This window comes from Ursus americanus, chromosome 14, assembly GCF_024610735.1.
Source record: "Ursus americanus isolate L20-20 chromosome 14, mUrsAme1.1.p, whole genome shotgun sequence".
Taxonomy (NCBI): Eukaryota; Metazoa; Chordata; class Mammalia; order Carnivora; family Ursidae; genus Ursus; species Ursus americanus.
The window spans coordinates 65,819,835-65,831,212 of NC_142140.1; the positions used below are offsets into that span (position 1 = coordinate 65,819,835).

General features: G+C 46.8%; 1 protein-coding gene across 1 annotated transcript in view; it reads left to right on the forward strand.

Annotated features, from left to right (window-relative positions):
• Nucleotides 1–11,378, forward strand: part of DNAH9 (dynein axonemal heavy chain 9) — a 313,579-nt gene that overhangs the window by 68,998 nt on the left and 233,203 nt on the right. Inside the window, exons 18-19 of the mRNA XM_045797213.2 lie at nt 3,957–4,179; nt 4,786–4,952. Of these exons, the coding sequence (XP_045653169.2) occupies nt 3,957–4,179; nt 4,786–4,952 (390 nt within the window). The remainder of the gene's footprint in view (nt 1–3,956; nt 4,180–4,785; nt 4,953–11,378) is intronic.

Sequence of the window (11,378 nt, forward strand, 5' to 3'; positions counted from 1 at the left end):
CAGTTCCAGAACATTCTCAGCCAGGACCTCAGAGATTGCTTCTTGCCTGCTCTCTCTGCCGGTTTCTTCTGAGCTTTTAGGAAACTTATGTGATTTTTTTTCACCATCATCCACATATTTTAATAGATTTCAGAGTTTACATCTGTGTGTCTGCACTGCAGTTTGGATAACTTTTCCACTTTTATCACACAGCTGTCTCATTCGCTCAGCTTTGTTTAAATCTCCTGTTTAATCCATTCATTGAGCTTTAAATTTTAATGAATACATTCTAGTTTTAGACCTTTTATTTTTTAAAGATTTTATTTGAGAGAGAGTGAGAGAGCACAGGCAGGGAGAGCAGCAGAGGGAGAAGGAGAAGCAGATTCCCTGCGGAGCCAGGAGCTGGACTCAGGACTCGATCCTAGGACCCTGAGATCCCGACCTGAGCCGAAGGCAGATGCTTAAGCCAAGTGAGCCACCCAGTCGCCCTCTTTGGTTATTTTTATAATTTTGCTTGTTCATTTTTGTATTCTCTTGTTCTTTGCTTAAATATCGAGGCTTCTCCTTTATTTACTCTTTTTTTAAATTTTAGAATATGTCCATTATGACATGTTCTTTAGAGGATGATCTTAAGGCAACTTCTGATTTGTCAACTTACAGAGGTTTTGTTTCTCTGTGCTATAGATTAAAAGGGACATAAAGACCTACCAATTATCATTAGCTTCTTTCTCCTGGAATTGCCCATCAGCGTAGCACAGAATAATCATTTCTGAATTGCTAAAAACACATTTATTAAAGGCTTTTGCTGTGCTTCTCTTCCCGGAGTAATGCCGTCACAGCCCATCATTTCAGTACGTTTTGTCACTTCTCAGAATCCACCTTCTCCGAAAGCAAAGGTCCGTGCAGGATCACAGATTCTGAGTATGGTTGGAGAGCCTCCGAAATTGCCTCTATTCCTGACTCCAGCGATGCTAAATTTGTATTTGAACTTAAAGTTGGGTCAGGGGCAGAGGCTGTGACCTACTGAGACTGTAAGAGCCTAGTCAGGTTTCTGAAGGGTGATTCCTAAAGAGAGCGTTTCGGTCTTAACTGATATATTGTGCTCAGAAGGTTGAAGTTATTTTTCTTAGTCTTGAATTGGTGTCTGAGAAACTATAGGAAAGGCACTTTTTCCAGCCACATGGGTCACAAACAGTTAAGCAAGGCACTTAAACAGGAACTCTTGTTTTTTAAAAATATATGAGATGTTGCTATTTTATATTCTGAATTCCGACATTTGAAATCTTGGTGGGTTTCATTTCACTGCTTCTGTCGGTTCCTGCTCACGGTGTCTTTTTTCCTTGTGTATTTCATGACTTTTGAGTAAACATCATGTTCCTTGGAATTTGTGAACGTCTGTGGGAATCCTTTGAGGACTGGAGTCTAGTCTACATCCCTCCATTTGTTTCTGCCCGTCATTGAGGGACTCTTCCAACCCCAGACCAGTCGCCTTTCAATGTGCAGTGGGCCACCTAGTGCCCAGGCTAAAGCAGGAAGTTTTCATACTTGCCCTTCCTGTGCAATGGCTTGATTTCTTGTTTGCCCTTATGGTGTCACAGCTTCACGTGTGGCTTCCTCCTCGCCATCTCACCTCATGTGGACCCCAGGCTGAGTCACGGCCTCCCCACATCCCATGAGGCAATCAGAATAACAGCTTACAGTCTACAGGGTTCAGTAGAAACCATCATAGAAAGACCGCTTTGACCCTTGCTTCGTGCTTGGGTCATCCTCCCGAGATTCCTTAATTTTGTGCCACTTTAGTGACGCATCTTTAAATGACGTTGAGATATATGTTTAAGCATTTTCCTGGGCTCAGCAGATGGGTTATTTATCCATATACGTGTGTCGTACAGCTAGACACAAAAGTCTCCAGCCTCTTCTCTGGCTTACTCCACAGTTAGGCTTTTACTAGACCATTCCACCAAAACCACTCTCATTGAGAGCACCAGTGATGGTCGCATGGCCACATCCTGTGGTGATCACCATCTTCATCCCACTCATACGCCTCAGCAGGATTGGGCATAGCTGATGATTCCATCTCTCCCAAACAGCTTCTCCCTGTGGCTTGCAGGATACCTCACCTTTGTGGTTTTGCTTCTGTTTCACTAGACCCTGTCCTTTTGGTCTCTGGTCTCTTTGGCTGGGTTCATCTCTTCTAGATATTAGCATTCCTGAGACCGCAATCCTGCCCTTTTTATCTACATTCCTATTGGGTGATAGCTAACCCAAGACTATGAATGCATCTGAGTGCCCATAACCACCCAATTTATGTTTTCACCCTCATTTCTCCCGAACTCGAGACTTCCATTCAGCTGACTGATAGATAGCTCCCCTAGGTGTCTAGTGTCTGTGAGGGATCTCAGACTCAACATGCTTAAAACATATTCCTCTTCCATGTTCTCCCTCCAAAAAGCCCAGTCTTTCCCAGTTCCTTCCTATGTCTTTACATGGCATTGTCATTGACCCCATCGCTAGGAGTTAATGACTTCTCTCATCCCTCACATCTCTCCCCCAATCCATCAGTGGGTCTTATAGTGTCTACTTGTGGAATTATCTTGAACCTGACCACTCCTCATGTCCACCTTCCATGCCAGACACCCGGACAACCATCAGAGTCCCTAAATGCCCTCCTGGTTTCCATTGTTGTCTCCCCACCTCCAGGGCTGCCACCATCATCACCACCTCCTCCAGCTACAGATCTTTTGAAAATATAAGTCAAATCATGCCATTCTCCTACTCAGAATGCTCATGCTTAGACTAAAATCTGGACTCCTTACCTTGGGGAATGAGACTCTGCAGTGTCTGGCCCCTGTTGATTCTCTCACCTCCCCTCTCTCTGCTTCCACCTGTTCCTCTTATGCTTCTGCCCGCTGGCCTTTCCCCTTTCCCTCAAACACATCAGACTGAATCCAGGCTCAGTGCCTTTACTCACCCTGTTCCCTGTACCTCAAAAGCTCTTCTCCCATTTCTTTCTGTGGCTCACTCCTTCCCATAATTTCCATTTGTGCTCAAATATCACCTCAGTAGAAAGCCCTCACTGGCCACTCCATAGAAAATAGGACTATCCGTAGTCTGTATCCCCTCACAACATTCAACACCATGTGAAACTATACAATTCATTTCATCGATTTTAATTCCTATTTATTTTTCCCATTAGCATGTATACTTCATAAGGGCAGAGCCTTTGTTTCTCTCATTTATCGTTTTCTCCTCAGAACCTGGAAGCATGGTTGGCCTCAAATATTTGATATATTGATGTATCTCATTTTGTGCAATAGATGCTCAGTATATTTTTGAAATGAAGACTGAATGTCACTTCACTGCCACAATAACCAGTGAGACAGAAATGATTTTCCCAATCATATAGGTGAGGAGACCAAGACACAGAGATGTCAAATGAATTGTCCACGGTTACACTTCTAGTAAGTGTTCAAATTAAACCCAAGGGTAGAATGACTTTAGAGGCCGTCATATTTTTTTTATTTTCAATTTTTTGAAATTTTTCTAACGTTCACTTTGAAATAACGTCAGACTTAGCAAAAGAAGTTGCAAAAATGGCACAGAGTTCCCTTGTGCCTTCACAGAGCTTTCTCAAATGATCCCATCTTGTATAACCATAATGCAGTTACCAAAACCAGAAAGCTAATATTGGTGGAGAGCTAGTCACTGCTGAACAGACCTTATTCACATTTCGCCAGTTGGCCCACTAACGTGTCCTGTCTCCTGAGTCTCCTCCAGCATGGAGGTCTCTCTCTTTCACCACCGTGACCATTCCAAAGTGGACCCTCCTCTCACCGTCGGGGTTGGATCTATGCAGAGTGCTGGACACGTGGGAAGTTTTCCACAGTAATAGCTGTTCTCGTTGGGGAAATAAATACACCTTCCTTTTGAGGAGTGGAAGGGGAAATGCCTCTTCACATTCTGTTTGTTGTGCTTAGCTTGGCTGACCTGGAAGTGTTTATAAAGAACAGCGAGAGTGGCATGCTCACGAAGGTTGAGAAAGGTGATTTCGAAGGATTGGTTGAGGTTATGGGACACCTCCTGGCTCTGAAGGAACGGCAGAGCAGCACCGATGAGATGTTTGAGCCCTTGAAGCAGACTATTGAATTGCTGAAGACCTATGAACAAGAATTGCCGGACATGGTGTTTAAGCAGCTGGAGGTCAGTACACCGTTTGTTTCCCGAATAAAAGAAATAGAGGGAAAGTTTCTGGCCTTCAGAATGGGGTGAGGTGGGTTGAGGTAGATGAGAAACGGGGCTTGGTGAGGACCCAAGGCTCATGTTTTAGAATATCTGTGTGACGGATGTGTGCTCTCTAGCACATTCTGGAAGCTCCATAAATATGAAGCAGTGCAATGCTGGAGAGAGATGGGGGAATTGATGTGGATGAAGTGTTTTGGGGTTTCTTTTTTTGGGGGGATGAGCCAAGTTTTTGATTCAGAGAAAAAAAAAAAGTGTGAGAAACATGAAGAGGGACTAAAGCAATGTGAGGCATGAAAGAAAATAATCAAGCACTCTGAGAAAATACAGAAAAGGGCACAGGTTTGAGGTGGAGGGCGACAAGGATATGGGGGAGGCAGAAGGAGGGCATAGGCAGCAAGCAGGCGACCAGGGAGAGACGGGTCAGGGGAGGGGAGCACACGATGCCATGACGTCACAGCATGGCCTTGTCACGGACATGAAGACGTCTGGGTGCCGCCCAGCGTCAGGTCTGCGGGCAAGGGGGAGCGCGACGTGGGTCTGACCACATGGAGGTCGTCTTCACAGGAGCTGCCCGAGAAGTGGAACAACGTGAAAAAGATGGCCGTCACCGTGAGGCAGCAGGTGGCACCGCTGCAGGCGAACGAAGTGGCCCTCCTCCGCCAGAGGTGCTCAGCCTTTGACCTGGAACAGCAGCAGTTCTGCGAGCAGTTCCGCAGGGAAGCCCCCTTCAGGTACGGACCCACTCCTTTCTTCTCAGCGTGGCAGTCTTTGGGTAACTGAGGGTCTCTCGGCTGAGTTATTGAATTCTTTTAGCCGAGGAAGACGAGTTAAGGCTTCCCTCCCACTTGGGTCTGCTGGTTGGAACCTGGTGCCAACGTGGGCAGAGTCCCATCGTGGCCTGGACGAGACAACCAAAGGTTGCACACAAACACTGTGCCTTAAAAACAAAAGTCTGGAAGCTCTGTGTCTTTACATTTGTCAAGGGACCGTATGTGAGCAAATCACAAGGTTTTTGACAAAGGCATTCGTATTCTAAGTTCTCACAGACTTGTGTTCTTTTGGTTTGAAAAAGTGGCTGGTAGAATTTGAAGATAGTTCTGGGAGGCACTTTGGAAGCCTAAGGGAAGGATCTAAGGTGATGGATTTGTTTCTCTCTCCGCTTAGTACTGCTCAGACCCTTCCCCACTTGTGATAAGCGGTGTTAACTTAAAGCAACGGTAGGACCAGGCAGTATCATTCGGATGGGTCCACACTGCGTGTGCGCGTGTGCACACAAACACAAGTTTAGCTCGAATTCTCCTTTGGTGGAGAAGTAAGTGTACCAGGGGTCTGCACTCGGTCCACTCCAGCCAGAACAAGCTGATTCTCAGTGTCCCATGTCTCCTGATATGTCAGCTGAGACGGGTCCTCTCCCTCAGTCCAGCTCCGTGACTGGCTTTCTGCTTCCCTAGCCGACCTTCCTGCCAGCTCTCCACTACAGTTTAGGACAGACAAGCTGAGACGGCTCCAAACTGGAAAACGCCCTATGTAAGAGGTGACAGACCTTTTCATTGTCAGGGGTACTTACCCATAGAAAACAATATTACATGGGGAGACAACGCATTAAAGCAATGAACGAAGCCAAAAACTAACTCTGTGCTTCAGTTCCCACATCTGTATAATGGGGCGAATCATGGGATCCATCTCATAAGGTTGTTGCTAGAATGAAAGAAGTAATTTTTGCAAGTGGGTGCCGTGGTATCTGGCACGAGGGTGACCAGCCATCCCAGTTTTCCCTTGGTGTTTCTGGTGTGAGCGCTGCAAGTCACACTTCCAGGGAAGCCCCTCTGTTTCTGGCAAACTGGAACCATTGGTCACCCAACATGGCAGCCAGAAAGGACCTGCCTGTTCTTCTTATTCACTCACCACACATTTATTAAGCAGCTCCCATCTCCCAATTACTGTACTTGGGGCTGGAGGGAACAACAGGAGTGTGTTAAGAGGCAGGGCAGGACAGATGGGTAAACTCCACATAAGACAGACATGTGTATGACAGGAGACTCTAAGGCAGGGCGCTGCCATGTTGGCCGCACATTACAATCACCTGGGGAGCCTCTACAATTTCCAGTGTCCAGTCTGCCTCGTCGACCAACTAAATCACATTCTCCGGGGATAAGACCTGGCATCAGTAGTTTGTAAAGCTCCTCAGGTGATTTGATTCCAATGTGCAGCCAAGTTTGAGACTTGCTGCCCTAGGGGGAAGTCACTGGTTCCCTTTTAAGCAATCATGCCCAGGCGCGTATTTCCAAATGGGTCTGTACCCCTCTAGAATAATCGTCTTCGGAGCTGTGCCCTTGTTCCAAGGAAATACCTATCGCTCTCAACTTCGGCGAGACTCCCTCTGGGACTGTTCTTTCAGGGTCTGAGACATATTCTCTGGACTCTGCTTTGGACATGCAACTGAATTTTTGAAATCCAACCCCGATCATGCAGAACCAAAGCTGGTGAGAGAGGTGGGTTATCAAGCTGAGTAATACTGCTTAGTGGTAACAGTCTCACCAACGGCAACAGCCATGAAAGCAAGGACATGAATATCTTTGCATCAACTGGCCCTTAAAAATTTTTTCAAAAAAGGAACTCCAGAGATATTTGGGGAAATATTTTCCCAAAGGGTGTTCTGATAACTCCGTGAAAGCAAACGATGCCGGTTTGCTGGTGTGATTTCGTGTGTCCGTTGGAAACATGGTATCCTTCCTTCATAGTTATATCCTCTATGTGTATTGATCGGCTGGTGGTGTGTGTGTGTGTGTGTGTGTGTGTGTGTGTGTGTGTGTGTGTGTTTTAATGCAATGGCTGCGTTGTTTTTTCTTTCTTAGCACTTATATCTGCTGGCTGGGAGGATATTGCTTCCCTTAGCTGGGTTTTCCAAAACTCGCATCTGTTAATTTGACATGCAGATGAATCTTTGCAAGAGAATACTTTGAAAAGAACTGCTCACAGCAGCGTGGAAAGGCGAACATGACTTCAATTGTGATGCATTTCTCTTCTTGTCAGGAAAACATCAGGACTACAGCGGAATTGTGGGTTTTGTGCTGAAGGGCGTCTTAGCGGGAATCAGCTCACGCCTCGTTTTGTTCCTTAGTTTGGTGTATGGGAATGTGTGTGCTTGACGTTTTAAGGCACGGTGTGTGGCCAAGGATTTTAATTCTGGCTCCTTCCCTTTTAGATCATTTGTGAATGTCTAAAATGCAGACCCTGGTGCATTCCTCTGTGGGTGCAAGTTTCTGTTCCTGATTAGAATGCAGGGAGAGCTCACGTGGATCTTGTCTCTGAGGAGGAAGAAGAAAGCGAGTGTCTCGTTAGGCTCTTGCAACCTAGCCTGTCAGATGCTGGGTGATGTCCGGTTGCTCGTGTTGAGGTTCTTTGTGTGACTTCCTTCCGTAGTTCTTAACTCTGAGCTGTATCAGCGTTATTCCTAGCCGAGCTCCCTCACTTCACAGTAAGTGGCCAAATCACCACACTCAGACTCTGGGACTTTCCACAACTCTTAAAGTTGGAGACGAGTTTCCCCCTTTGAGTGAAAGGAACGTTCCACACGCCTAGTGGCATTCTCCGGTTCAGTGTTCCTGACCTTGAGCAGTCTTCTTGACCGTAAGGAATGACGCCATGACATCCAGTCGTCTTCCCCACATCAAGACCAAGGTTACCCAGGGGGTTCTTAGCCAAACACTTGATCTCAATGAGCTCCAGCTCAGTGGAGACCATTGGTGTTTTCAGCTGGCTGGCTACCAGATTCTGTGAACGGGTAAGAGTGCTTTCTTGAAGACACCCGGCCTTTGGGTACTGTCCTGCATGACAACTAGAGAAAGCAAGGCTTTCCAGAAAGCCCAGTGCAGCAGACATGAGGAAAGAAGGGCCTCCGTCTTGTGCAGTGTCTGTTGGCTCTTCCATAGCTGGAGCAAAGGGCAGGGTTAGTCACCAGATCTCCCACAGACATATCAGTGCTCTAAGACCTGTCATTAGTTCAGCTTGACCCTGTTCTTTCGGTTAATCTGACTCATTCACCTGATTCAGGCTTCCACAGAGCAGAAGAGGTTGTGGTCTCAACAGTAGAGTCAGCAAAAAAATGATGTTAGTGTTGGGATTTTAAGATAATACATATTCCCTAACCTCAGGGATGATTTCAGACATGAGTAGTCAGACATGTTCATTGGGAGGCCTCGCCTGAGGAGGCCGTCCACACCCCCTGTAGAAGATGGTGCTTGAGCCAACGGGAAAATGCAGATTAGCCATTTGGAAAAAGATGAGTGGGAGGGGAGGGTATTCCGGGCAAAGGAAGCAGAACGTCCAAAGGCACAGAAGGGTGAGAATGTAAGAAATAGTAAGAAAATGCAGGGTGTAGGTGTGAGAACAGAGGGGTCCACACCAGCAGGTTTCGGCCACAATCAGTCACTGAAGAGTCTAAGCATGAGGCTAACACAGTGTAAACACCACTATCCCGTGGCTACAGAGAACGGGACCAAGTGATACCGACTCAAGGTCAAGTGCTCCATGGGAGAGTGACGGCGGCAGCCCGGGCAAGAAGCAGTAGCCCTGGACTGAGCCAGTGGCCGTGACAACGGAGAGAGAACGGATCTGGAAGAGATTTCGGAGGGGAATTGGCAGGGTTGATTGAGTACAGGAGATGAGCAGGGTGACTGGCACATTCTGGGCCAGTCAGTGGAAGGCAGTGCTCCACTGCTCACCAACACGGGGGCCACCGAATGGGAAGAACCGGAAGATCCTGGTTTTGGATTGGGGAAGGGGGGGTTTTAGGATGCAAGGGGGTGTCATCATCGAATGCACAGTTATGGTTCTGAGGCGGCTTCCCAAGAATTAATTCACCCATTCCTCCCTCGGTCTCTCTCCATACCTATGTCTAGGTCAGGCCTAAGTTGATCGTTTTTCTGTGATCAGACGCATGAGTGCCAAATTTCCGTTTCTCTCAATTCTATTCATCCTGACTTTCCAGGCATTTGTCTTTTAGATTAAAATACTTTTGCATTATTATTTCAATTTTAAAGACTGACTACACCCCCGTCCCTCCTATTGCTTTCTTGTTCTCGTACTGTATTGTCCCCCAGGGTTTGGAGAACCACTGCTAGATTATTAGGCACATTAATCAGCTCTGTGGATATCCTGACAATGTGCACTAGAGTTTTGAAATGGGAAGAGGGTTACCTGCCCTCACGTCTAGGGATTCTTTTCACCACTTAGGCCAAATTAACTTTTATGTGTGCTCAGCGACAGGAAATGACCGTCCACAAATTTAAACTATGAACAAAACTTACGCCACGAGGTGGATGAAGTTTGCGATAGCTTTGACAAAGGATCACTTCTTCCAGATATTCGAGGGGCCGGTGTTAATTTAAGGGAGTTCACACGTGCTAAGGAAAGAATGGTCGGAAAGACCATTTATTTTTCTCTCGTGTACACCCCCGAACACTGTAGGAGCTCCCATCTTCCCTAGGAAGTTATTCCTGAATTATACCCCGTTTATGAAGTAAACAGAATGTGGGCTCTTAGACTCTGTCTGGTAGATCTTGTACAGCAAGAGGTGAAATTCGCTTTGCAAGTCACTCCAGTCAAGACAACAAGTAGAACCTACGCACCCCGACAATTAGTCTTTGGAAACGAAGAATAAGGAGAAGGATCACGCGTGCGTGGTGAGCTTTCCCGCTGGACCACGGGCCATGAAAATATTACAGTGCTTTCCTTCTGGTTCTTTTTCCACTGCTCTCCTGGGGAACAAAGCGCCTTGCCTATGTGGACAAAGGACCCTCTTCAGCTCTGAGGACTTCAACCTCATGTTCCGTTCTGGAACTCCCCGGAGCTGGCGAACAGCGAAGATGTGCCATGATGCTCAGTCTCATTCTCTTCATATGTAAATGCAGAACCGTAGCACACGAGCCAAAAACTATTTAGATGGAACAAGCAAGAATCGCACATAGCAAGCGTCAACGTTAATCTGACACTAATTTAATGGTATGCATAACTGTTATTGTGTCGCATGGTAATTAGGCTTAAGTGGCGAGCAGTTCAGGTAAATGACTTTAATTAGGATTACTTTCCATCCGTCAAGTCAAATATTTCCAAAGACAACTGAGAGAAGAGGCAGTTCAAGAAAAGGACTTTGTATGTCCTCCTCCCCTCCATACCCCACTACCCAACCAGCATACGCATACGTACATACCCACACATGTGCAGACACGCGCAGTAGACTGGAGGACATGACCAACTCTCCAGTCATTCATTTTCGCTCAACCTTCCCCTTGATGATGAACCCCATGATGCCCTAATCTGATATTAAATTAATTTAATATAAAATAGATTAATAGATTAATTTATTTGAGAGAGAGAGAGAGAGCGCACAAGCAGGAGGGGCAGAGGGAGAGGGAGAGAGAATCTCAAGCAGACTCCATGCTGAACGTGGAACCTGATGCAGGCAGGGCTCAACCTCATGACTCTGAGATCATGACCTGAGTGGAAACCAAGAGTTGGATGCTTAATGGACTGCGCCACCCAGGCGCCCCTTCCCTATTCTGATTTTAGAGGAACATAGTATCCACGCTGAAGTCAGGATGCCCCAATATCTAACCCTCCTAGCACAGAGAGAAAGGAAACCTGAGATCACTGATGGGGAAAAAGGAGATTAGGGGAGGGAAACGAGAGGCTCCTTGAATACCTTGATTCTGCACGCTCCTGACCAAAGAAATGTTCTGCCCATGTGGGTTCCTTTGCATGTAGGGTTCTTTATTTTTTTTTAATGTTTAAGTAATCTGTATGCCCAACATGGGGCTCAAGCTCACAACCCCCGAGATCAAGAGTCACACGCTCCACTGACTGAGCCAGCCAGGTGCCCCTGTGTGTTGGGCCCTTGTGTTGGAGGAGAGGCTATGCCAGGAACGCAGGTCTGGAGGGGTAGCACTGTAAAGCAGGTGAGGGGCAGGTGCAGTGGGGTCGTGCTGTGAGCACTGGAGAGAAGAGGGTGAGGAAATGTGAACTACAGCTGTAAAGCTAGACACAGTGTCTATAGCGGTTGGGTCCAGAACCAGAGGCCAGCCAGGATGCAGGAGGGAGCAGGCCAGAGCGGGGGAAAGGGAGATCAAGGACAACTTGGCTGAGGGACTTAAGAAGAT